At 39.7% G+C, this 27,044-nt stretch overlaps 2 protein-coding genes across 6 annotated transcripts; both read right to left on the bottom strand.

The window, feature by feature from the left end:
• Positions 1-2,680: 2,680 nt before the first annotated feature.
• LOC133490002 (glycolipid transfer protein-like) lies at positions 2,681-5,845 on the bottom strand. Its single transcript, XM_061799441.1, has 5 exons — positions 5,480-5,845; positions 4,132-4,190; positions 3,876-4,009; positions 3,621-3,771; positions 2,681-3,142 (listed from the first exon to the last, which is right to left on the bottom strand). The coding sequence occupies exons 1-5, from the start codon at positions 5,580-5,582 to the stop codon at positions 2,960-2,962; spliced, it is 630 nt and encodes a 209-aa protein (XP_061655425.1). The 5' UTR covers positions 5,583-5,845; the 3' UTR covers positions 2,681-2,959.
• A 768-nt stretch (positions 5,846-6,613) lies between these two features.
• Positions 6,614-26,859, bottom strand: LOC133490000 (ARF GTPase-activating protein GIT2-like). Of its 5 annotated transcripts, none has more exons than XM_061799434.1 (20): positions 26,572-26,859; positions 24,889-25,022; positions 24,674-24,804; positions 22,140-22,245; positions 21,410-21,496; positions 21,193-21,323; positions 20,317-20,411; positions 20,194-20,239; positions 18,918-18,969; positions 18,769-18,841; positions 17,375-17,472; positions 17,191-17,302; positions 16,554-16,705; positions 16,330-16,482; positions 15,625-15,834; positions 15,376-15,465; positions 14,927-15,003; positions 14,423-14,578; positions 11,454-11,517; positions 6,614-10,203 (listed from the first exon to the last, which is right to left on the bottom strand). In XM_061799434.1, the coding sequence occupies exons 1-20, from the start codon at positions 26,621-26,623 to the stop codon at positions 10,000-10,002; spliced, it is 2,223 nt and encodes a 740-aa protein (XP_061655418.1). In that variant the 5' UTR covers positions 26,624-26,859; the 3' UTR covers positions 6,614-9,999. The 5 variants fall into 5 exon arrangements, with proteins under 5 accessions (XP_061655418.1, XP_061655417.1, XP_061655416.1 ...); XM_061799433.1 differs by having other exon boundaries at positions 14,423-14,581; positions 18,918-18,966; XM_061799432.1 differs by having other exon boundaries at positions 14,423-14,581; positions 26,572-26,857.
• Between the last annotated feature and the right edge of the window lie 185 nt (positions 26,860-27,044).

Here is a 27,044-nt window from a genome sequence, read left to right as displayed (position 1 = left end):
ATGTAACTCGGTAAGCTGTAGTGATATTAGTCATTCTTTGCAGAGGATAAAGAACATATGCCTGTGTGTACAGTGGACCAGGCCAGACCGCAAATACGGAAAATATGTGGATAATTGATGGCCATTATAATTGCATTAAAAAAAAAAAAAAAGTCTTACGTTAAGCATTTTTGGGGTTGGTTCCCCCCCCCCAAAAAAAAAAAGAAAAAAGAAAAATGGAAAAAAATGGGAAAAATTGAAAAAAAAAAGGGGGGAAAAAAAATCTGAAAATAGGTTATTCGGTGAGTACCGAACCGCGTGTATGCAGGGGTATACTGTTTTGTTGTTTTGTCTTGTTTTTTTATCTGTCTACATGTGTTTGTGCACTGTTTGTGTTCAAATGTTGATTGCTTAAAGGGTTATAACACCACCACATAGATGTATTTATCTATTCATTAGAAGCTCTGTGGTGGTTCCCATTATGTGTTAGCAGTAAGCTAGCAGACCTAAAGACAATGTTGTTGTTTTAAAAGCACAATGTGTAATTCTCTAATTCTAATTTGTTTAATGTTTAGTTTGACCGTAAACTGCCATCAAACAGGTTGAAGCCCCCTTTTTTCAATTTTTAATTAAACAATTATTTGCCAAACTGCTGCTTGTTGTAAAGTGAGGTTGGTTCACTGCTGCCTTACAGCGCTCCTACCTCATATTTTTGCTCGAATGTCAAAGCAAAAATAAAACATAAAAAAATTCAGCCGATCGACAAGTTGTTAGTTGGGCCACTCGCTTTAAAAGATTTTGAAAAGGCCAGGATGTGCAGTTCTTCCCGAAACATGACCCAGTGAAACGAGGCTAACACTTTCCGCTACGATGTAATTCTTTGTCAAATTTAATCCAAATGCTATTACAGTAATGTATTTATGAACATGTGTGTTATACCTCTTGAGGAAAAACAGCAGTGTTTATTTTCATAAGCTTTTTTTCATGCATGAAGCAGGGGCGGACTTACCATAAGCAATACTCCTGAGAACCCCCAAACATCTCCTAATAACTGATTAAAATCACATTTTCTTCAATTTAAAGCAATTATTATTGTTTTAGTCTTAATTCATCTATGACAAAAAAACATAGCAAAATGCTTAATCTATCATCATCGTTTTGATTGCTCCCCCATGCAATGAACTTTTCCATCTTACTACACATTTTTTCTTCAATTTAAAGCAATTATTACTGATTTAAAACATAACAAAATGCTTAATCTATCATCATCGTTTCGAGTGCGCCCCTTCTCATGCAATGGACTATTGAAATTTACTGCGCATGCGCAGATTTGATTCAGAAACAGTGTAGCAAGACAAACTTGATTAATCATCAATGTATTGATGTCAGACTGGCTATTAATAAATGCTGAAAATATTTGCAGTTCATAATTTGATATAGACCAATATTATGAGGATATTCTGGACTCAGAAAATACTATGCGGGCATGGAAAAAGGACAGTATAGGTAGATACCGGATCAAACACTGCCCTCTAGAGACCAAACGATGAACAGCTAGTGCCTCTTTTACTGATTTCAACTCCTTGAATAAAAAAATAAAAAATAAAAAAATAAATACTCAAATTATTTTTAACACTTGTAAACGAATGTAAACGCCACAGTGGTGACGTCACTACGAGGAGCCCCCGCATAACACCGGTGACTTACCTAAAAATAAGTACATACAATTAAAAATTAAATTAAATTAAAAAGTTTTAAAAAACGGTGACTTACCGATGAACGAGATGGTAAAGATTTCCTAGCTAGTGGAAGACATTTTTATTTCTTAATAAGGGCTGGATTGAAAGCGGTATAATATTTATTTCGGATTTATTTAAAGGTAATGTAATCTTTAAGGTAATATTTTAAGTTTTGAAAATGTCTTATTTCCCGTCAAATTTAAATAATTTTCGTGTTAATGAAACGTCTTCTATCTTACCAAAATATTGAGAATCAAACAATCATATATTTGACAGAAAATGTACAAATAAAGATGTTAAGAATACACTTCACAGTTGTAACAGGATTCCTCTCAGACGAAAATATAACCTTTGCCCTTTTGTTTGTTTTGTTTTGGATTATTTTTGCTAACAAAACAATGTCATATATTGACCACTTGGCTGCATATGAATGCTTGTACATGTTTATGGATCAGAATTTCAATTTTTTTTTTAAACTGTGACTTTCCAATACAGTACAACATTTACTTATCGCATGCACATCGTTGTATTTAGACATATTGTTAAATAAAGATTGGAGAGGACAAACTGGTGACTTACCGAACTTTTTCTTTTACTAGCAAACTAAAGCCTGGTAAATAATCGCAAAAGTTATCAAGAAAATAACTGTTTTGCCCAATGTTGTGATTGTTTTAAGTCTCATTTCATTCATTCCTCTCTACTCCAAACGTTCTTCCGGTTTATATTTTCGCGCTGACCCGCCACCAACCAATAAGACAGCAGGGCGATGTCACGGGGTTTGCTGTGATGCATTTATAAATGATGGGATTTTTCAAAACTAAATAAAGTCCTAGCGAAAAAGAAATACGATCAGAGAATTACGTTGCTATAATGAACAAATGTCATTGACAAAGCATTAAATATTGTTATAATAAAACAAGCAGACCCTTCAATTAAACACAGCATATATATATATATATAAACACTTTTAGGAAAATTTTAATGCCATTGTTATATTTTCCAGTAAATACATATTTACAACATTGTCCATTGGTCCAGTCCAGCCACATTAAGGCACCAGTTGTATTTATGACATCATGTTAAAAAAACAGCACGCGAGAGATGCATTGAAAACACACACAAATGTAACACTCGTTCAAGTGTAAGGCTTCACAGATAATGTCATCAGGCAAAAACAAAAACGAAATAAATAAAACGCAAACGTGGAAGGTACATAAATCACGCCACGCAGTCCTCCAACATCAAACTGTGTAGTCTAGCTCCGCGTCGAGGCGCGCGTACATCTCGTGAATGGCGTCAACGGTGGCGGCGTAGTTGACCAGGAAGTGACGCACGTTTTCCAGACACTCTTCCTCTTTCACATCCTCTCCTTTCGACAGCGCCTTGAGGAAGTTGGACCTGTAGGGAGCCGCGTACAGCGCCGTCTGCAAGATAGGAAAAGATCTGTCAATTAGAATAGTGTCAAAAGCTTAATTGAGTAAGGAAGTTCAATTCAAAAAGTGAAACTCAAGAGATGCACTATACACACACACACACACAGAGAGTGAAATATTTCATGATTTTTGTTTACATATGTATAATTTTGATTATTATAGCAATTTTTTTTTAAAAAGCTGCGTTTTGTCATGAAAATTGTATCATCGTAAAAAATGTGCCAACCAAATCATGCAAGTGACTCGCTGTGGTAACCTCCCAATGGGACAAGACGAAACTCACAATAATAAGAATAAGTCAACTAAGCAATTATTGAAAGAATGAATGAACACAATTCAAATAAAAATATTTTTGTTAACCAATTTTAGGACAGGCAGCACATCGGACAAGTGTTTAGCACGTGGTCCATGTGCTTGTGTGAGTTTTCTGCGAGTACTCCGCATGTTGGCGTCAAAAACCACAACTCACATTGAAAATCTTCTGCACAAACCACCCGTGGTATCTCTTGAGCGCCTGTTCGTAGGCTTTGGTCACGTTGATGCGTATGTGGTTGGGCTGGTTCAGGTCTCTCTCGCCGTCCACCAAACTCTGCAGCAGGATTTGGATAAAACGGAGACCCCTGAAGGAAAAAACAGAACCCTACTGTGTGATTTATACAGTATATATAGATATATTTTGTATTGTATTTCTTGGTTGTACCTAAAGTAGTGTCCACTGCCTCACCTCTTGAGCCACATGAGAGCCAGTGTGGCTCCCGCTTTGGGCCACTCGGCCGCCAGGTCTTGCCGCTCGGCCTCCAGGATGTGCTGCAGGGTGACGTACCTCTGCGGATCCTTCACATACACTTCTTTAATTTTCTACACGCATGTACGCACACACGCGCGCGCACACACACACACACACACACACAAAAGATAACACACCTTAATAAGAGCTATTTACATAACACACACACTCTCTCGCTCTCTATCTCTCTCACCGTGATGTTGCCATTAATGTCTGACTTGATGAGTGAGAACACTTTGGAGCCCAAACAGTCTGAAAGACAATAGTGACATTTAAACTAAAATGTGATGGTGATTAGTGGTCACATTTGGTTCAATTGAACAATATTAGTTACTGTACAATAGCACCTTTGACCTGCACACACCAGTAAAAACATATTCACTGCCATTGATGGCTTTTGAAGTCAAATATGCATGTTAACTGGGAGGGCTGGCAGTGAATGACTTTTAAATATATCAAATATGTTATGTCATTTCCCAAATTTGATAGGTTGTTAGAGATGATTTGATTTGGAGAGGGGGAAAAAAAATCACCCTAAAATGACATTTAGTGGCATCTTAGGGCATCTCAGAAAGAGCACAAAAAACACAAATTGGAGAGTTTTTCTGCAAAGAGCTGGGGATAGGTTTCACTGACAAAAATGCAAATAAGTGAACTGAACCATGAACCTGGATCAGAGTGAAGTGTAAGTGTGTGTGTGTGCGTGTGTGTGTGTGTACGTTCAAGTGTCAACAAAAGATTTGGCTATGAGGAGCCCTCAGGGACAGAATTCAGGATTAACTCTCACACATGATGCTGGAAACCACTCACATAATATTCCAAAATACAGTATTAGTATTGTGTATGAGCATATAGTAGTAGTGTGTGTGAGAGTGTTTCAGTAGTGTGTGAGCATTTCAGTAACAAGCGAAAAATCGTAGCACCTAAGAGCATTTCAGTAGTGTATGAGTTAAAAAAATATATATTTTTTTAAATCAGTAGTTGGGTGAGAGCATTTTAGTAGTGCCTTACAGAATTTCTTCAGTGTGTGTGAGCGTTTCAGTAGTGCATGAGAGTAAAAAAAAAAAAAACCTGCAGTTTGTGTGAGAGCATTTTAGTAGTGTATGAGCGTAAAACATTCCAGTAGTTTGTGTGAGGTTAGTTTAGTAGTATCTATAAGAACGTTTCTGTAGTGTGTCAGCCCCCCACCCCCACCCCCCAAAAATAAATCAATAAATAAAAACATTTTGAAAAAATATCAATAGTCTGTGTTAAAGTGTTTCAGTTGTGAGTGTGTGAAGAGGAATTTTTTTTTATTAGTGTGTGTGTGAAAGCGTTCAGTACTGTGCATTATCTTGAACTACGTCCCAGATGGCGTCTTCACTGTGAACAATGCGCGTGTTGCGTTCAAGTGTCAACAAAAGACCCATCACTGCCTGGCTGACAGTGGGAGTGTGTCAGAGTGCAGTGTACTGCGTAAAACCGTTAAAAAAATGTTTTTTAAATCGTACATGTTTATGACATGAGCGGAAAGTGGAGCTTTTTTGTGGTTGGTTACTCACCGAAGAAGGACGGAAGGTGCGAGACGGTCTCCAAGAAGAGTTTGGTGTTGACGGAGTTGTCTGTGGGCAGCTCGCAGAATCGGTTGTCCAGGAGCAGAGACATGTTGGTCACCGTTCTTCTTCTTTACGGTACTTCTCCTTTGAGCTGCTCTCCGGACGAACAACCCGGAAGTCACGTCCCCCGGATATTAGGCACCTCGTCGGCCTGCCTTTGGGATCAGGTGTCCCACCCTCCTTTACTAAAGCACATAAAGTTGGTTCAATCCTCCGTTTTTAAATGATTTATAGCAAGTTTCGAGGGTGTAACTTTGGAAAGTTGACACTCGTCGAGTCGCGCGGTGATTACGTCACATTACGGCCAAAGCATTAGGTACACCTGCGTCGTCATAATTACAGTTATAGGAACAACTCGCAGTCCACCACAATAATCAACATACATAAATTAATACATAATCATTGTTGCAGGTGGCCAAAGTTTACTCTGCGTTTACCTGTTGACTCAAACACATTACATAATTGAAAAAAAATCCGTATTTAATATCTACGGGTATATATATATTTTTTGGTGAGACATAAAATTTCATTTTAAGCAATTTAAATGTTTAAATGTATTATATATACACAGCATATATGTAGACTATACATATATTTATACACATATATTTAGTTGCCTATTTAAGCAGTAAGAGCCCTCAATAAATATTAGCATAATAAAATAACTTTGTTTTATTTATTTACTCACAATATTTTAAAAACATACCAATTTGCCTACAAAAAATTGTTTTTCTTTACGTCTGTGAAAATTCTCAATCAACCAGGTCATAGTAATCCCCAAAGGTTGATCTGAGGCAACTAGACTTCCCGTTTTTTTTTATTTGTATTCTTTCATAATACATTCACAATTAGGCAACTATGTCATTAGGCTGATGATATACACTAATCACAAAATGTTCTGCATAGTGTACTAAAAGGGAATTTTCATTTGTTTATGTTTCAGTGCTTTTAGCATAAAGTAAAAATTCACATTTGGGCCTAAAAATAATAATTAAAAAAAAAAGAATTCACAATTTTAAGCTTCTTTTATATTAATTGTGTCCTGTTTCCCTTGCACCATCACAATAACTGAATCCAACATATTAAACATATTTTTATTGATTATTTGTTGCATATACTCTGGGTTATGAGAAAAAAAACCTTTTATAAGTACCAAGGAAGTGTGACTTTTCTCCCACCTCAGAATAAATATGGTAAGTTGCAGCACACATTGTTAAAAACAACAAATACATCAAGTTGGAAGTAGATGGCATCTGTTAAATTAAAGGCAAACATATTTTATGTTCATAGTTGGACAGAATTACTTGGTACATGTTAATAGGCTGCTGTTTTCGTTGCATTACAGTGAGTAAACAAGATGACATTGAATGACGTCTCTTTCGACGCCGTTATAAACAACAAATGTAACTTAGACCAACTTCACTGGGCTCCGTGTGGCCGAGGTATTCTGTTACTTTTTCCACCTCCGGTTTTCAGGCCAGAAAGTGACACGTTAGATCAGTTGATTGAATGGTACATTTACTTGGATCAAAGTTTCCCAAACTTCGGCTCCAACCAGTTTGGGTCTTGAAAACGTATTGAAAAACCTTGACTTAAAGGGGACATATTATGGAAAATTGACTTTTTAATAGCTTTTATAGAAATAATTGTGTCTCTGGAGTGCTTGCGACACACATCAAGTGTTCAGATTCGGAAAAAAAAGCACGTCAGACAAGTTATTAAGACACATGGGAACTGTTTCAAATTGTGGGCGAAAAAATCCATAACATGTCGCCTTTAAGATCTCGTCTGGTGTGTATGCCTACAAAATGCTGACCTCATACTTGAAAAAAAAAAAAGCTTACGAAAACAAACACTGGTGTTTTTCTCAAGAGGTATGACACACGTTTCACAAATACAACAAAAGCATTTGGATTAAATCTGATAATTACATTGATACATACATTTTTATACACAACGGAACCTCCAAAGTTGAACCAAAGTGGTGCAATTCAACCAATAATTTTTGCTTCTTCTTTGACGTTTATTTGTCTGTTTATTTTAATATCGTGACGCCATCACAGAATGGTACCGGTGATCGCAAATTAGAAGGTGTCATGGCGCAAATGCGACATGGGAAAGAGCACCAGCAGCTACGTACAAGTGAAACAATAATTATCAAATATCAATTACATTCATTTTAGCAATGTAAGTATGCTACAGCAGTGATCCCCAACTACTTTGCAGCGGAACAGAGTTTTATGAGAGACTATCAGGTGTGCTGCGCGAAATTACCGGGGTATCCAATTTCACTTAAATGTGGAGTTTTCAGTTTAAAAAAAAAAAAAACCACTGTCACAGATGATAAAACTGTCTGTATGACTTGACAGTTGAAAATTGTTAAAAACTATCTTTCAGAAATGTTCTCTCTGGCCCCATCTAATGTATCTAATTGTAATTATTACTTTAAAACTTGCCACGGCACGACAATAGTTAATCAGACCCTGTAGCGACAGGTGTGACCGAATAGTGTGTCAATCATTTGTGTTTGAAGTACAGCTAAATTAAAATCTTCCTAGCAAACTCCATCTTTAAACGGTCCGAAAATTATTTACTACAAATAATATATCTTTGTTCAGCTATCCATGCCAGCAACGTATAGTGACTGGCATCATTTTTTTGGGGGGGTGGGGAGTTGAGTAGTTTTACTTTATTTTAGTCATATTATACTTACGAAATGCTCAAATGTGACGTAAAACGTTGCCTGTATGGTTACTAAAGCAACAGCTTGACTGTGTTCTACTTCGAAGAAATATTTTACTGTACAAATAATGCATCTTTGTTCATCTATGCAAGTGACGTATAGCGACAGGCAGAACAATTAAATGCTCATCAGCTAAAGCGGAGAAGGTACAATTAAACCTAATTGACATTTTTTGTTTGGTGGTGTGCCGTCAGATGTCAAATATGTCCCTTGGCTCAATAAAAGTCGATCTTAGTAGTATTATACAAATTCGTGACAGGGACACAGGCAGAACAAAAACAAATATATGTTTTTTTGGAGTGAGTAGTTTTACTTTATTATATAATACTAAAATGGGAATTAAAACTTTGACTGGGGTTATGAAAGGTCTTCATAATGGCGACTGTTTGACTGTGTTAAACTTCGGAGGTTCCACACCATTTGCATAATGTTCTTGAAATGGATTTCAAATGAGCGCTTAAGACACAAACAGACACACACACACACACACACGAGCGTACAGAAGTGTGGCTGTACCAAAAACACTGATGTCGGATACAGTGAACCCCGACTATTTCCCGGTTTGCTATTCACAAATTCACTTATTCGCATGGAACCTACCCCCAGCTATTTGCTGAAAAACTCAGCCTCTTTCTGGAGCACCCTCCGATTCTACAAGATTGCGACAAAATCTATTAGGAAAGTAGTAATTGGTGTCAGGGAAGCATGTTGACGTGTGACATCGACCTATTCTTTGTATGTCAGGGAGGAGCTACATTTATCCCGGGTTGTTAGCGGAAATTACGAAAAGTCTTCGCCACATACTACTTTTGCTCTGATTAGTGGCTACTACAAGAAGCTCAAGCTAACTAATGACAGTTTTGTTATTGGTATTTTGAAAGATTTTCGAAAGTGATATTTATTTTTATTTTTATCAAATCACTTATACTTATTTAGGTGTTATGGGATAATATTTTCTGGTATATTTATGATTTCAACTATTAATATAGGCAATTATATAAAAAAAAAAACATTCAGGGATTAATTTCTCCCTTTTTTTGCTATTCGAAGCAGGGTTCGGCCTTTATCCCCTACGAATAGCAAGGGTTTACTGTAGTTACCATAGCGACATATCCTACCTGCTTTGTAACACTGCGTTGAAACTGGGGTTAGCCACAAATCCGTGTAATAACGCAGTTGCTATCAGTGGAATGCTAAACGCTAGGTGTTGCAATCGTGAGGTAACATTCTCCTCAGTCTAAAAGCAGGGGGTTCTCAAACTGGGGTCCAGAGGCCGTAGCTTGGGGGTTCACAAAATTTTTGTTTTTAGATAATTAAGGCGCCTTTTCCAAAATAAAAAGTGTAATAAGAAAAACAAGGTATATTTTTGCAATTTACTTGTTCAGATTTGAAACTGGTTAAACTTACTTTTGTATTATAATATCTATAATAACTTACATCTTGGAAATATAAGACTTTTCACCCGGACAAAGCCTTTCTCACAAGTAGTCAACCTTTTAAATCCTCTGGCATTTAGGGATGCACATTGTAGTTATGTTTAATTGGATTGAATTTAAATATTTTTCCCACGGACCCAAACAGTTTGCGAACCCCTCGCCTAAACGCCTCATTGTGGTTCACTATCAAGGTAGTAACAAATACTGTTAAATTTTGCAAGCTAAAGGAATGTAATTTTCTAGGACATGAAGTGATAACTTGTGGGTGGTTGTAGGGGGGTTTCTGGCTAGTTGTTGTTCTCTTTGGTGGTCACGGTGACGAGTTGCTTGGCGGCTTTGGCAATGTCGTAGGCGCACTGGATGACCTGCTGCGTGACCAGCTGGGCGTCGGCGGCGGCGGGGGGGCACGGCCCGCGGCACTCGCCGTGCAGCCGGCCGGCGCTGGAGGTGAGCAGCGACAGGGAGCCGCGAACCGTCTCCGATGACGGCCTCTGCCAGGGAAGACAGAGAGCTGAGATAAGAGCGATGACAAAGAGAGACAGAGAGTCGGTCGCCATGGCGACACCAGTAAAAAACCTCTCCTTGTCAGTGAGGCCAACTTAGCACTTTTGTTGCTACATTTAGCTAGTTTTCAGACTTACCTAGCAACGTTTCCCACAAAAAGCACCTGTTAATTAAAATTGTATTGAAATCGTTTGGCAACTTTTAATACTCAAACTCAAATGCTAAGACGTCATACACTCCAAGTCCATGGTATATTTATTGCTTTGGAAATTCTTTAGTACCCTTCTCCTGACCGATAGCTTTGAAGATTGAGATCCCTCTGATGCTGTGGAAACTATGCGGACCTTGGCTAGTGCAAGATGTAACTACAAAACTCTCAGGAAAAGCCTACTAGAACATATGAACTTCATTTGGGATTAATCAGAGGCACTTTAAATGGTGGGGGTTGTGTGTTGCGTCCCGTTTGAATGTGACTGCTTAATTCTGAACATAGTCCCATTCCCAGTTATAAGAGGGTGTGCAAACTTGTGCAACCACATTATCTCTTGTTTATTTTGAGGCAAGGCAAATTTATATAGCGCATTTCATACAAAAGGTAACTCAATGTGCTTTACGTGATAAAAAGCATTTAAAAACAAAGCACATTTTTACTTCTGCTTGAATATATATATTTTTTTTTTCAATTGAGTTGTACAGGTGGTCACATTAATAATGGTGGGAAAAGTTTTGAAATGATTTATCTTAGTCTCATGTTTTATATCGCATTTGAACAGGGGTGTGTAGACTTTATAGATCCACTGTATGCCTTTCCCTAGTTGCTTATTTACGAAATTTACTCGACACATTCAAGTTCAACAAACACAGTCAAAATCAAACGTTGATACAACTATATCTAAGACAAATATGAATAAAATAAACCTACAGTATAATGTGTTGGGTTTATAGGAACAACTTTAATTATTTATGTATTTATTTTTCTTCTGCGATAGATGGCCATTTTGAGGAATCCCACTGTGTAATCGACGTAATGTTAATCAGGCAATGACATCGTCACGCAATGTCACTTATCAACTTTTAGCAACATCCCCGAAAAAAATTAGTTGGCAACAATGTTCGTGTGAATGTAAACTATGCAATAACAACATTAGTGCAGCGCGCAAGAGCCTGCATGTCTGCACATTGTGTAGTCTACAAATGCTACTGTTGTACGGCGGGACGTCCGACGGTGTTGGGTTACCTTGGGAAACAGAGCGGCCATCTCCTTCACAGCCACACAGATCTTCTCTGAACATGGAAGGAAGCTGTCCAGAGAGACACAAATACACATGAATGGTCAGTGGTATAACCGTGTCATACCCTGTATACACACTTAATTAGAAGTATGAAGTCCCCCGTTGTGGGAATATCTAAAGGCTTATTTTCCATCCTGACTTGATACTCCTGCTCTTGTATGACGCTTTTTATAGTAAATGTAAATTTTCTAGCACTTCATTGGTATGTATGTATTTCTCTAAATAGTTGCTTCAATTTGTGTACCCGGTTTTTCTCTGCCTGCACCTCAAGTCTGTAAATAAAGCTGAATTGTATTCGATTTGAAAAATTAGCTTTAACTATTTGTAAAAATGTATCTGAGTGAGCATTAAAACTATAAAACTTGGCACTTTTTTGCATGTAAATATAGCTTTTCTAGTATTTACAATGTATTTTTATTCTTTTACTTTATTTTTTATTCTATAATATTTAATTAATTGTCTATATTACACTTATTCGTTTTACATTGTTCAAGCATTATTTATTATTTGTATATTAATCGTCTTTTTATTGGTAGTAATAAAAAACGTCATTCAATATTTGTGAAATTTTACATTATTTGATTCATGTATTATAATTTAGTATTTTTATATAATTTTTATGATTATTATTTGTATATTATTTATTTAGTGTTTTATGTGTAATGTTCTATTATGTTCTATTTTTATTTATTCATCTCCCAGTATTATGATTTTGTTATAATGTTTATATTTGTATTTTATTATTTTTGTATATTTATTTAGTATATGAATGTACATTACGAATAAACTGTGTTTTTTATTTTATTATTTATTCATATTAACATTTATTATTTGCATTATATTTGTATTTTTGTGATCGAATCTATTTTTATTTAATGTAATTTTTAATGTATTTAAGGTTAATATTTATATTTTATTTACGTATTTAGTATGCTGTTTTTATATTTATTATCATAAATTGGATTTTTACACCACTGCATGTGTACTGTCGTGTTGCATTAACGCCAAACAAAGGAACCGATTCACACACAGTCGAGGAAAGTGAGAGATGTCTCGGCGATGGCCCCATTTTGTCTCTCCTGACTCCTGCTGTATACGTTTTCTACGTAACTCTAACTGGCTGCGAAGGCGAACAATTAAATAAGCATTTAAAGAAGGCACTGTCAAGCACATAGTTGGAGAAATGTGGCGCATAAGTGTGAATGGCAGCGAGCACACGTTTTTTATTTTTTATTTATTTTTTTTAACAATGCCAGCTTCAGATCGCTTCCTGATTAGCTATTGTTGCTCCGCGATTTTAAAAATCAGTATGTGTGTACCCTGTGTCATGTGTGCTGAAGAATATAGCTGCTTCTCTTTAGACACATTAGTCTCTAATGTTGCTCGGGGGTCAGTCACAGTCTGAATGAGGCCCAGTCGTGTCCTACACCCTCAGGTCAAACATGACAAAGTGCTGACCTAGAAACAACAAAGATAGAGGATACGTTCACACTACAGGTCAATTCCGATTTTGTTTTGCCCAATGTGACATGCATATGATTTTTATCATGTCCATGTGAACAGTACAATTCAATTTTTTTCATATCCGACATGGGCCTCTTTCATAATATGTGGCTATAAATCGGATATGTATCCGACGCGAGTGCAGTATGGACGCTCACGGGTCACGTATCCGACCTATGCGTCATCAAAAGGCAACAAACGTCACAATTATTCGACAAAACAGACGCCGCAGAACGTCAATGGCGGACGAAGCAGCAGAAAACAGTCAGTGGCGAAAAGAAGATGCGTGTGACAACACGGACGTGTTCCGTCCACAGTAGAAGCCGCATTTGTTTTTGTAATGTGAAGAACTGCATAAAAAGATTAGATGTGACAAAAAATCCGAATTGGGCAACATGACCTGCAGTGTGTATGTAGCCGTTTAATTTGTTCCATGAACATCAACTTTACTCACTGAAATGAATGTAAATGCCATTCATTTGTTCCAGCCCCACCTCCCCAAAACAACACATTTTTGTATCGTTTAAAAAAATAAATAAATAAATCACTGTACTGTAAAAAACATGCGGTAATAACATAATTAAATATAATGTTATGAATGAAACAGTTTTTGCATGTTTAATTCAATGGACATTATGTTGCTCCTTTTGGTGTCTGTGTTTTGGCCACCAAGGGGCATTATAATATGTAAAACAACGAAGACGGTCACAACTCGGCTCACTTAAGCTTCGGTGATATTAGTGGTTTTTCGCAGAGCGTTAAAAATATATGCCTGTGAATATTTCTACTTGCGCTCTCTGTATGTGTTGCACCGTTTGCGTTCAAATATTACTTAAGAAAAGTTCAAATATTACTTAAGAAAAGTTTAGAACTACCGCGATTCGATGCTAGTTTCATCAGCCTGTCTATGGAATTTTGCATTGTGTGTTAGCATTAAGCTAGCAAACTTTTGTAAGACAAAGTTATGTCGTTTGCTTAAATACACCACGTGTATTTGGCTTTGTTGTGCGTTTAGTTTTACACTAAACCTCAACTGGGAGTGGCATTAAACAGCATGAGACAAGCAGACTTGGCCTTTTTTTTTTTTTTTTTTTTTTTAAACTGTTTGCTATCTACCAAACTGGCTATGGCACGCTCAGGGAGAGGGGCAGAATCGACATCATCCGCTTCTCTCAGCACTTACTTTCTTAAGACCCATGGCGAGAAAAAGCTCACAGGTATAAAATATAACTAAGTATCTGCTCGCAACAAAAATAAAACAAATAAATAAATCAATCAAATTCACCGAGCAACAGCTTGTAAGACAAATAAACTTACGCTGGGACACTCGTAAGTCAAGGTGCCACTGTACATTATTGATTTCTTTGGGGAGGGTTTAGTGCAAACTTCCATTTACTTTGGGATGACGTACCTTTCATGTTTGGTCTCCTGAGCGGCCCTCAGAAGTTCCTGAATGTTCTTGGTGATCTGCTCCGTCTTACAGATGACGTCCTCCGTACAGGGCAGGGTTGCAGCGTCTTCCTCGCCCTCCGTTTCACCCTCCGCCACCTCGGAGCCTGCCAGGGTGCTGCTGAAGACGCGCAAAACGGGGGAAGGAGAGGAGCTGAACACACAGTCACGACTACTCTATAGTCAAACAATCCTGAGGTTGTACAATTCAGAATTTGACCAGCGTTTTTGAGAAAAAGAATTCCCCAACTCCCCACGTGGGTCCGTTTTTTTATTTTTTTCCCCGAAACAAATTATTGACCAATATAAAGTGCTGAAAATGGCTCTCTCTCTTTGATGATGCAAAGCTAATGGCTCAACAAACATGCCATGTTTTTGGGTTTCCTGAATCGTGGTGGTTTTGAAGATGCACGGTTTCCGCCCCACCACTTAGTAAAGCTCCAGTTTGACCAAAGACATTTCTTACCCAGTCTCCTCTGGTTCAGAGTGGCAGGGCGCAGTGTCACAATTCAGCATGGTGCTGTGTGCCTCCAAACTGCACCCCTGTGGTGGTGATACCAGACAATTACCATCCGATCCAAATGCGCAGACAAAACCAGATAATCATGCATTGTCGGACGCAATAAGGATGACAAGCGAGGGGATGCGATTAGTCAATGCAAAGAAATGCTGGCATGAATGGTGAATGTTCTTATAAGGAGCCATGAAGCACATTAAAGCTTTCTTTCAAGGACATTTGTACACTGCGTCTGGATTTAAGCAGCTCTGCTTCAGCAACAGTTGTTCAGTCAAAAGCGAGTATGCAGTCAGCAAGGCAAGCCAAGCTGCTTTTAATGAAACGCACGTCAGGTGAGAGGCGACTAGCGTAAAAAGGGAGGGCGGGGGTGCTTTTTGTGGAGCCCTCCAGTACTTAACCCTTCGAGATCTCTCATCCCGGGACCAGGACAGGGAAGAGGGGAAGGATGGGAGGGAGGAAGCCGCTGTTCCCAAAGGACCCCTCCCTATCTAGAAAAGGGTCACACCAAGTTGAGCCAACTCCATTGAAATGAATGAATGATTACAAACAACAAAACAAAACAAAAACACCACCAGCTCCAAGCCAGGCATGTCTACCGAGTCACGTCAACAGCCGAACAGGAGCCGCAATGCCCCCATGGTGCTTACGTTGGCCTGGAAGGGCTGCAAGATGACGCCATCGTCCCGACGAGCGGTGTCGTCGCGGTGGGGGCACTGTCTGGTGGTGGAGCCGGTCTCGTACATGGACATGGCGCGCCCGCCGCGGGTCTGCCGTCGTCCCACGGGGCCCTGGGGGTGGTGCTGTGCGCCGGGGGCCTGCCAACGCAGCGTTGTGTTCTCCGTTTGCAGAGAGTTCAGCTGGGGAGGACAAAACAGGTGAAGCGGGACAGCAGGGCATTAATAATGGAGGAAATTGCAGCCGTAACTCAAGGAAAAAAACAATTCAGCTATTTTAAGTTACAGCTGTGCCTTGACTAACGAGTACCCGAACTTACGAGTTACGAGCATACGAGCAACTAGTGCTCAATTTATTTAATGGATTTGGTGAAAAAGATGCTTGTAATATGTTAAAAATGAAAAATTATAATTTTGAAAAGAGCAAACCCATTTAGCAAAAAACAGATCCACTTCGTTTGCTTTAGAGGGCTACATAAAGTGAAGTGTGGCCTGGCTGGTGAATGAATCAGCAGTGAACCAAGCTAACACACTCGCTGCCAAGAAAAAAAAGGAAACGGAGGCGTTGGGTGTTCATGAGCAGCACAGCACAGGAAATGAGACAACGATGTCTGATTCACTGACAAAGACTGCGTGTCGACATGAAGGAGTCACCTGCAGGCTCGAGACTTAACTAACCTTGCCCTGCATTGCTCGCAGCTCTTCGCTCAGGTGACAGTTGACTTTGAGGAGCTGCTGGATTTTGGCTTCCGAGGCTGTGAGGGCGCTCTTCACGTCCATGAACTCCCGCACTGTGATGGGGCCGTCCGACAGGTCGGATGACTCGGAGCTCTGGTGGCAAGATTCATTTGATCGGTGTCAGGAAAACAAAAAGACGAATGGGAGGAGGTGCCTAGCCAAACCTTGGTCCTTCCATCGGTGTCGTTGTCCGCGCGGGTCGTCTCCTGGACCGGATCTTCGTCCGAGGCCACGCTGTCGTAGTCAGGTTGGTCGTTTTCCTGGCTCTCGCTGTTGTGGCGACTGTTTATTCCCTGCAGGATCAGCTCTACACTTTCTGTATACAGAGAGATTTAAAGAAGATATAAGGTGAACTTTGAAGGTCATGGTGGGGGTTATGTTCCAGACTTACCCACAACAGGTGAAAATCCACCATATAGAGACCAAATAAAAAAAACAATTGTGCTCAGTGTGTGTTCATGTTTTACTGTTCCCCCAGTGTTCAATAAACAATTGAAAAATGCTCAGCGACTATGGCTCTCCTTTCCCACATGCAAGAGCATTACAGTAGGTTTACTGTACAGACCCATAAAAAACGATCACTGAAAATAAATTTTAAAAAATTTAAAAATAGGATATAGAAGGGAGAGAATGCTGCACTGTAATATAGAAGGGGAACACTATATTGGGCATTTTCTTCAAAATTTCTTGAATTAATACACTTGTCTATAAGTGCCACCTCTCACTTAAAGTTGGCTGTGTTAGGCTCCAGTTACTCTGCACTCAAATTAGAAAAAGCAACAAATGGATGAATTTTCACACCTTTGGGACTTTCGCAGGAGTTCCCCCACTGCCGACGTTTGGCGTCTGTCAGAATATCGATGACCAAGGTGGCAAATTCATGGGCGCTGAACCTCGCCAACTTCTGACGACCCTGAGGGAGCAATTCAGGAATTAAATACAATACACATGAATATAAGTTGAAAAAAAATGCGGCAGCGCTTGCTTGGTTTCTGGTGGAGGAGTACTCGGGGTTGACTGGCAGGAAAGGCACCACCGTGGTGTCTGTTACCAATGTGCTGTGGTTTTGAGTGGCCAAACACACTAGAAGAAAAAACATACACATTCAAGCAGACATAGTATGGAAATTTACTCTTCAACTGGTTGTATACAAATCGTTGGGCCTCTAGAGTGTCTGCCCATCCATTAAGTGTGATATTAAGCCAGACTGTGCGGAAACACTATCATGTCAGAGCCAATAATTAAGCAAAACTGCAGTGGCCGCTCAGATTAGGATAAGGTATTTGTGTTTGGCAATGTGTCTGCTGGATGTGCAAACACACGAGGATCTGCACACTAATCGACAAATTCCGTGGCTCGGTGATGAAGTGCGGCCTCCACGAATGAAAATACAATCCATGCTATCTTTATGGGGGCTCGCGTACGCTTTGCAGTTCTAAGAGTCCTCAATGTACCTAACGTGCATGGAATTCGGCGCTGGGATTCCAACCCAGAACCTCAGACCTGTGAGGCAGCCATGCTAACTACAAGTCACTGTGTTTCCCGGCAAATGAAGACTGTGACTGAGAATATTCTGAATTAATCCATATCAGGGAAGGAAAAATAGTGGGGAAAGTTTGATGTAATTTTTTCTACAGCATTTTATATGGCCCGCAAAAGAAAATCCTGTTTCAAATGATCTCTGTCTGCAAAATGCACAAGTGCAGTCAATGAATGGGGTGATTAATGCCAACAACTTCTCTCTTTGACAATATTTCTCACCCATTTCCGCACTTTGCATTATTATAATATAGCGACACAGCCAGGGCAATCGATTAGCTGGTGACAGGTCAAGGGTGTAGCCCACCTTTCACCCAAAGTCAGATGGGATAGGCTCCAGCTCATCCACGACCGTAATGAGGATAAGCGGTATAGAAAACTGATGGATGGTCTCCTTCAAACATCAATAAAAGGCCATCGCATACCTGGCAACAACTCACAACGAGGTGCAATCAAAGTCTGCAGTGACTGTGACAAACCAAATGAGATTTCTGTCTAAGTTCTGCTCCACTGACAAACAATTCAGCTAGAATTTAATTTGGCGAAAGGAGGATTAAGCAGCAGGGAGCCAAATGCAGACTATGGAGTGGGAGGGGAGCGCAATATGTGCATCCATTAGCAGTCGTGCTCCATTCAAGGTCTTTTAACCTCACTTTGTTGTTACTCGGATGCCTGGGGACGGGTGACAATGACACCGAGAGGAACTAAGTTGTGCTTATGAAGGGTCATGGTTACATTGCGCTTTTGTGTTTTTATTCATTTCCTGTCTAAGAGTAGAACTTTTACATTACATTAAGGTCAACAGGCTGCAACGCAACAAGTGTTTTCGCTGCGTTCTACCTGCGTCCATTTCCCGTCTGTCCACTTCGTCGTAAACGTCCATAGCAAGCTCTTCAAACTGATGGTTACTTAGCTGCAAGAAAAGGAAGAACAACCAGTTAAAACAATGGTATGGAATCAAAAATATGTAATGAAACAGGAGCGCTTACAGACTGGAGCTTCTTCTTGGCAGCTTTTGCAAAGTCGGATAAATCGAGACTGCTAAAAAAAAACAAAAAAACAACAACACTCAATTTAATTTTAATCAAACAAAAAACGGTACACACAGTCAGAAAGACATGACAGATACTTACTTATTCCTGTAGCCATCAAAAGAAGGCAGTGTTGGAAATGTTTTTTTTATTAATTGATGAAAATCTACTCAATTCAAAACAAGCATTTATGTTTTTGTATATGACACAGCTCTGGAAAAAAAAATAAGCGATTACTGCAAAATTATCAGTTCTCTTAGCGTAAAAATGACCATTTTTTATTTTATTCTATAAACCATTGACAACATCACTCCCAAATTCCAAATACAAATAGCGTTGCCTTGAGATATGAGTTAAATTCGTTCGGTGACCACTATCTCAAATCATATTTCCCCATTGAAATGATTTGAAATGTCATGAATCCATTCCTGCCTCCCCCCAAAAAATGTTGTAATGTAGGTTTTAATAAGATAAAATAGCAATATCAACTTCATTAAAACGAATGTAAAGAAATTCAACTGTTTCTGTAACATTTTGTGCTTCACTTCAATAGACATCGGGCTGCTCCTTTCGTCGTGCGCACCTTGGCCACCTGAATGCAGTACAATACTGTACAAGGAGACATCTCAGCTCCTTGTTTGCTGCAGTAATATGGGTAGTTCTTCGCAGAGGATCAAGAATATATGCCTATGGAATATTGCTATATCATCTGTCTACATACATGTGGCTCCACCGGTTGTGTTCAACTATCCATTACTAAGGGTTATAACACAGTTAGTGCATTTATGGTGATTATGGTCATTATGTGTTAGCATGAATCTAGCAGACTTGAGGCAAAGTTATGCGGCTGTTTTGATTACAAAACGTGTAATTCTGTTTGATTTATCTTTAGTGTGACAGTAAACTCAAACTGGGACCGGTGATAAACAGCTTAAGGCCTGTTTTTTTTGTTTTGTTTTTTAAGAATTGTTCACTATCTGCCTAACTGATGCTTATTGAGAAGAGAGTTGAGTTCAATGCCATACAGCGTTTGTATCTCTAATTTTTGCTTGCATGTCAAAGCAAAGAAATCTGCAGAACAACAGCTCGTACCTTGAAATACTCACCACTATAGTCATTTTGAGCATTTGCATAAAAAGTAAAATGGCCCAAATACCCCAAAAAATGTCCAGTAATTTTCGTCTCTTGGTCTCTTAATTTTTCTTCCAGAGCTCTATATTAAAAGCAGGTGTACCTGTCTGCCATTTGAGGGATGATGAAGTGCTGCCCAAATCTGTGATCTGCAACAACACCATCAACGTCAAATTCTCCGCCACTAGGCGGGTGGCACTTTAAGGTCAATTCTTGTCATTATTACCTGGCTTACGTCCACATAGGTAAAACGTTAAGCGGTCGGTGAGTTCGTATTGGATCTCCACGAGGCGCTCGCCCAGCTCCTGATGCCCAGCTTGTCTGCAATAACAAGTTTGGATCAAGTAAAGAATTCCTCAGGGCAGGACAAATTACATGAGCACAAATTCGGGATGCAGAAACAGGTCCCAAGTCAGTTTTTTGCCCCCAAGGTCAAATGTTTTTAAAGGATTACATCCTATTGCCCGTTTTGAGCTTTTTTTTATTGATTGTTTGGCTGTAAATAATTTGGGAAACCCTGGAATAAGTGTAAAACAATGATGTTAAAGAAAGATTGTATAAAAGTGCTTTATGGAGCAAGTATCAGAAGAAGACACTAAATGCTTCATCTTAGCATGCCGGCCTACTGAATTGCACTTCAGTCTTACGCTCACTGAATTAGTCAGCCATCATGGGACATCATCATCTCGTGCTCACTGTGTCGAACTGCATGCTAACGGCGGATCACTGTTTTGATTTTTTTTTTTTTACCTTCTGGCTATGTCACTGAAAAAATAAATAGTACACACATCTGGTTTTTGTTCCTCTACTGAGATCCAACAGTTATGTTTCATATCCTGTGCGTGTTTCAAAACAATTGTTCAAAGGAAACCGTTTGAAGTGAATTCATTCATTCCAGACCAATGCCTTCATTAACTGTATGGCGCAATATTTTAATTCAACATTCAACAAATGTTTGCCTCCAACTGCTGTATATACTCACTGAGCTGAAGTCTCGCATGACTTCATGCACAATGACATCTTTTGTTTGACTTTTTGAGGGAATACTGTACCGCATTTGGAGGAGTTCGACTGTAAATGACTCGCTTTGGCCTGGCTTTACCTGGCGTAGTCAATGGGAGTCTTCCCACTGGAGTCCAGAGCTCCTGGATCAGCTCCATACACAGCCAACAGTTCCGCTTGTAACAGTTGTCCCGCTTTTGCTGCTATGTGCAACGGTGTATTTCCTTTCTCCTGTGACCCCGCGAAAAATAAATAAACATATTATTAATATCACCTAAAAAGGAAACACCAACTATCGACGGCAGCGTTCCGCTTACCGGATGGAAGAAGTTGGCCTGCGCTCCCAGAGATAGAAGTCTCAGGCAGGTCTCCAGGTTCCCCGTTCGAACGCTAGAATGTAGTTGCTGCACACAGACAGCCGAGTGAGTTGGGCTGGAATTACACTGCAGGCCCAAGTGCTTCAATTCCTTTTTAATGCCACCCTCCCATCTATTTCCATGTACATTTCAAGTAACACATATCCGTTTATTGGTGTTTATTGACATTCATGCAATACACCCAAATTGCAGGTCAATACCTCCACAAGTGTCAACACCAAGCAAAGACCACACGGAAGTAAACAAAATACAAATATGAAACCTTACGTTGCGTTTAGTTAGGCTGTGCTGATTTGAATAACCTCCACATTACTACATCGGCCACTGTCGGCAATTATTAGTGTGTTAGCGACAGCGTCTTAGTTAGGCTAGTATGCTAACTAATACTATTAATGAGCCCCATGTGGTGTGTTTTTTTTTTGTGTGTTGAATAATTTATAAAATACAGTCGTTTATGTACCACCGGTTCATGATTGTGTACATGCTAGATGCATGGTGTTGATGCAGATAGCAGAGGTTCACTCTATTGGATTTCTTTCCACATTTGGGAGAGGCCTGATTTCGATTCTGAGGATATCAGATTCAACCCCAATTGTGACACTTGCATAGAACACGCCCCCCCCAAAAAAAGAAAAAAAAAAAAAACATTAAAAATTTTGTCACTTCTTACCTTGCTAAGATCTTTGGCGGTCACGCTGTCATCCTCCCGACAAGGCATGCGATGGACGTATGCCAACATCTGGTATTTAGCCTTGATAAACTCTGTCTTGTTGGGACTGGACACAACAGATTTGGTTTGATTCTTAATTATGTAGTGTCGTGAAAATATCAGGATTTCCTTAAATAGCGGCCTCCTCTCCAATAGACACCGTACCCCAGTCAATCACCAGGCGTGTCAAATACTTGAATAAATAGACGCATCCACTGAGTGGCTGTAATGACCTTGCGTATGATTGACCATGTGTTGTGGAGGGTTTAGCACAACACACACTTGCAGAGCAGACGTGGCATCTGTAAAGCTGAAGTTCACAACAATGACTCGTAAATGATCATTGCTTGAGGAGTGAACGCGAAAACAATGAAGGCTGATTCTCTCAAGGAAAAAGTAAATATTGTAACTTTTTTTTTAAAAAAAAAGTGACAAAAAGTCACAATCTTGACAAATAAAAGTCAGGGTTTTTTTCATTACTTAACAACAACAAAAACGGTATTTTACCAGAAAAATGATTTATTTTTGGAGAAGGGGGGTGGCGTGGGTCTTACAAGAACTACGCTGCATTTTTTTTTATTTACTTGCATAAGTTTTAATAATAGTAACTAATAATAACTAACTAATAATAATACAAATATAATCTTTTTTTTTTAGTACGCATTAGGGGTACAGCTATCAAATATTTTTAGAATCAATTATCTACCAACTATCCCATCAACTATTCAAGTAATAAGATAAAAAAAAAATTATTGTGCATGATGAAAATAACAAAATCTGCTCATGAGGTGTAGGTATTAGTATTCTCCACTTGGGGTTGTCATCCTCATGTGTGTCTAGCTTTAAGAGGCAGAGCCTGGCCTGGTGAGTGACGTGGGCGTCAACAAATGAAAGTCGAGTTGGCTGTTGTGAGCTCACTTTAGTGGCTGGCTGTTAACTCGCTAACCGTTAGCCAGTCTGGGCGTCAGTTGTGGCCATCCTGTATAAATGTTTATTATGTGTTGTTGTTGTATTTTTGACCATTTGTTCAATAGACTAAATTGGATAATTTCCCACAGCACACCTGATCTCTCACAGCACACTAATGTGCCACAGCACTGGTTGGTAATCACTGTCATAAATAACATGGTGACCACTTAGTATAAGTCATGTTCATGGTACACATGGGTAAAGATTTTGAATCTCAGATTTTTTAGTATTCTAGTATCCTACTAAACATTTTATCAAATAATCGAGTATTCAAATAAATTATATTTTTGCTTGGTCAAAGACCAATTATGAATACATAAGAAAAAATAAACAATTTCACTTTTTTTAGATAATCAACTGTTTTATTTCTTAAATTCACAATGAGCAACAAAATATATTTTCATGTCTAGAAATATTTTCAGTGAGGCAAGAAAACAAATAGATTTCAGTTTAAATGTAAAATTTTTTCTTCTTTGTATTATTAGCATTTCTTGTAAGTATTAAAAAAAACAGAAGGCATTCATTAAAAAAAGGAAAGTGTTGTGCAACTCCACTTCAGCAGCTAGCATTTTAGGATGCAACATCATAATACAATAGGTTCGTGGCTGTATATTTATTAGGTCAGACCAGACTCACTAAACTAAAATGAAGACACTACGATGGTAAACACAAATCCATCCCTTTTCAACACCGCTTATCCTGGTTAGGGTCGCGGGGGGCTGGAGCCTATCCCAGCTGACTTCGGGCGAAAGGCAGACTACACCCTGAACTGGTCGCCAGTCAGTCGCAGGGCACATATAGACACGGACAACCATTCGCACTCACATTCACACCGTCACTGAGTGGGAACTGAACCCACGCTGCCCGCACCAAAGTCAAGCGAGTGTACCACTACAAGTAAACACAAATATTACCTTAATAATTGTTTTTACAAACTTTGCCACTCGCAATCATTTTTTTTTTTTTTCCACCAACAGTACTTGACTCAAAATGTAGCCTCCTGCAGATACGAGTACACTGGTCACAATATACAACTACAGTATGCGCGACTATCACGTGACCCAACGTATTCAGGGTGCTTGTTAAGCACTGTGAGATGTCTCAGCTTGACAATTAACTCTTTCCGGCCATTAACAGGCCCCTAATGTATATACCAATAGTATCGCAATGAAGTGCTCAAGGAGGAAGGGAGTCGCCAGTGCACTTTCAGTTGCTTTATTGAACTCGCGGCAACACAAGAACATCACAAACTTGCGAGCTGCCGTCCGCTACAACTCATGCCAACAGCGTCTTATGATATCCCAGAGTTACTTTTCCTTACGCTTACGTCAGACTACTCACCGCTGCCCACCCTCTTAAAGGCGTACACACATAATTACAGATACAGTATCAAACTAATCAAACTGGGAGGGCTGGTAGTGGATCCCCGAGAACGAGGAAAATCCTAAGGCATTTTTTGTATGCGAAGTATCTGAAGCATTCGAGAATTCGTTGCAGCCCTAATACGTACACACAAAGACACTTACTGAACGCGGTCTTGAGGGTTGGCTTTACGTTTGCCGCTGGCTGAGGAAGAGGAGGATGAGGATGAAGATGGGTCCAGAAGACTGTGCTCCCATATGGAATTGGCTCCATTGCCGTAGAGTGTCTGCACCATCTATAACGAGCCATTTAACGCAACATGAATGTGTGTGATATGGTCAACAGCTACAGTGGTGGTAGAGTCAGTAGCAGCAGTCACCTGAAACTGGGAGGGGGGCCACACCAAATGGGTCAGATGCCGGACTTGAGAGCTGTGTCGTCCCAGACCTCGATGGATACTGCAGCACTCATCGCAGATCAACACGCCTCTGTTGACGGAGGCCCAGCGAGGCTCTGTAAAACACTTAGAAAATGAGGCTTGTATACAGTGGCATAGGGACCGAGCCCTGCCGCAAATAGCCAAAAACTGCGAAAAATTGACCCCCTGCTGAAAAAGGAGGTCGCAATTCCATGTAGATGCCACATGATCGTAAAGCGGCAACACTATGCATTTAGCATGTACACAATCATGAACCCATGGTACATAAACAACCATATTATGTAGTTAAATTTCTCAACATAAACTACCTTCACATGAGGCTCAGCAATAATATTAGTTAGCATAACACGTTAGCACATACTGACATGACATCACACATGAGCAAACAAATGTGGGCAAACAAATATCCACACAAGCACTTTACACATATGGTATGAATCCTTAAACTTACCATTTGGCCTTTATTTACACACAATGATAAATGTTGGGGGAAAATACTTTCACTTCTGACTGTGCACGCGGTGCATTCAATGACTGCCAACAAAACAGGATTCAAATATAAATGAAAAAAATACTATGAACAAATTTAACCTAAGAACGACACCCAGATTCGACAAGATGACTTGAGCACAAAAATAGCAAATAGAAGAATGCCATACTCCGTATATGCCGGGGTTCACTGTAGTACACAAACAAGGGCTCCTCGGTTTATACGACATACGAGGTTTCCAGGTTACGAACGACGCGCAGCGTGAGAATGGTGGCATGACACAGGAAGGCACGCTCAGTTAGCGCCCTACTTACTGTTTTTCACTGGAAACAGAGCACCCCTCTGTACCTGCCTAGAGGAGACGGAAGGGAGTAACCCAAAGACCAACAACTGTAAGAGGCTGCAGTGAACTGTTGGGCCAAGTTCATCCCCAGACTTAACGTCTACAGAGCATGCATTTTTCCTGCTAAGCAGGAAAACTGAAGGCAGTAACAGAAAATCAAACAATTAATACACGTTTTTACTGAAATGACAATATTACTGTTGCGTTAGTGTAGGTTTGGGATAGAGTACAACGCGTGGAATGCAAATTCGGGTTACGCTGCTGGCGTAGGGACGGAACGTCTTAAACAGAGGGCACCTGAATCTTACACACAATGATGGTGTCATGGAAACGGACATTGCTAGATAGACTTTATTCATCCCTCTCAAAGTTCATCATATCAACATCGCACATTATGACCCGCTAGCAACAAACGTTCTCATTGGTCCTGCCAAGCTGAGCCACAATTTAAGATAACACACCGTTGGGAACTGTTAAAGCCCCATTAACTAATAATAACGAAATCCTCGCGAGAAGCCGAAAAGTTAACTAATAACAACGAAAGCATCGCGAGAAGCCGAAAAGTTCGTAACATCTCGCGCACAAACAAACACACACAAAAACGCTACCAAAGACACATTTAAAACCACAAGAGCTACTCATACAAGACATAAACGGGTAGTAAATGAGCAAAGTGGTCTTTAGCATAGCGATAGTGGTACAATAAAGACGAACAAGGCTCGGTTTATAGTGTTGTGTTGACGGCTAAATGGTTAGCACGGCGGCTAAGCAGTTAGCTTGTTTGACATACCCGGAGCGCTGCAGTCCGCGCAGACCTCTTTGCTTCGCACTCGTTTTGACATCCTCCCCCCGCCTTACAGGACGCTAATTTTCGCTTTGCAAAGCAATAAACGAGCGGAGGAGAGTGTTGTGAGCAAGTCGAGCAGCAGTCGATAATCGTTGGCGGTTGGGGGGAAAGCAACGACTCTCTCGCTCGCTGCCCATCTGCCCTGCCTACTGTGCAACAAAAATGGGACGGGGTCCGATTTTCTCTGGTGCCTCCTTGTTCGCTTCCTCGGTCACTTCCTTTCTTGCGTCCTTGGACGTCCGCTTAGTCTGCTTATTATCAGGGTAAAAAAAAATAAAAAATTCAAATCTGTTTGCCAATTAAATAAATGACATAGCAATAATCTATATTATACAATAATTAGTATTAAATATACATTGTGAGCATGCTAGGTTGTATCTCAAATCGACTTTCTGCTTTAAAATGAATGGAAATTC

The sequence above is a fragment of the Phyllopteryx taeniolatus genome, chromosome 15, assembly GCF_024500385.1.
Source record: "Phyllopteryx taeniolatus isolate TA_2022b chromosome 15, UOR_Ptae_1.2, whole genome shotgun sequence".
Taxonomy (NCBI): domain Eukaryota; kingdom Metazoa; phylum Chordata; class Actinopteri; order Syngnathiformes; family Syngnathidae; genus Phyllopteryx; species Phyllopteryx taeniolatus.
Note: the sequence above shows the minus strand (reverse complement) of the source record. Positions and strands in the feature narration are given on the sequence as shown.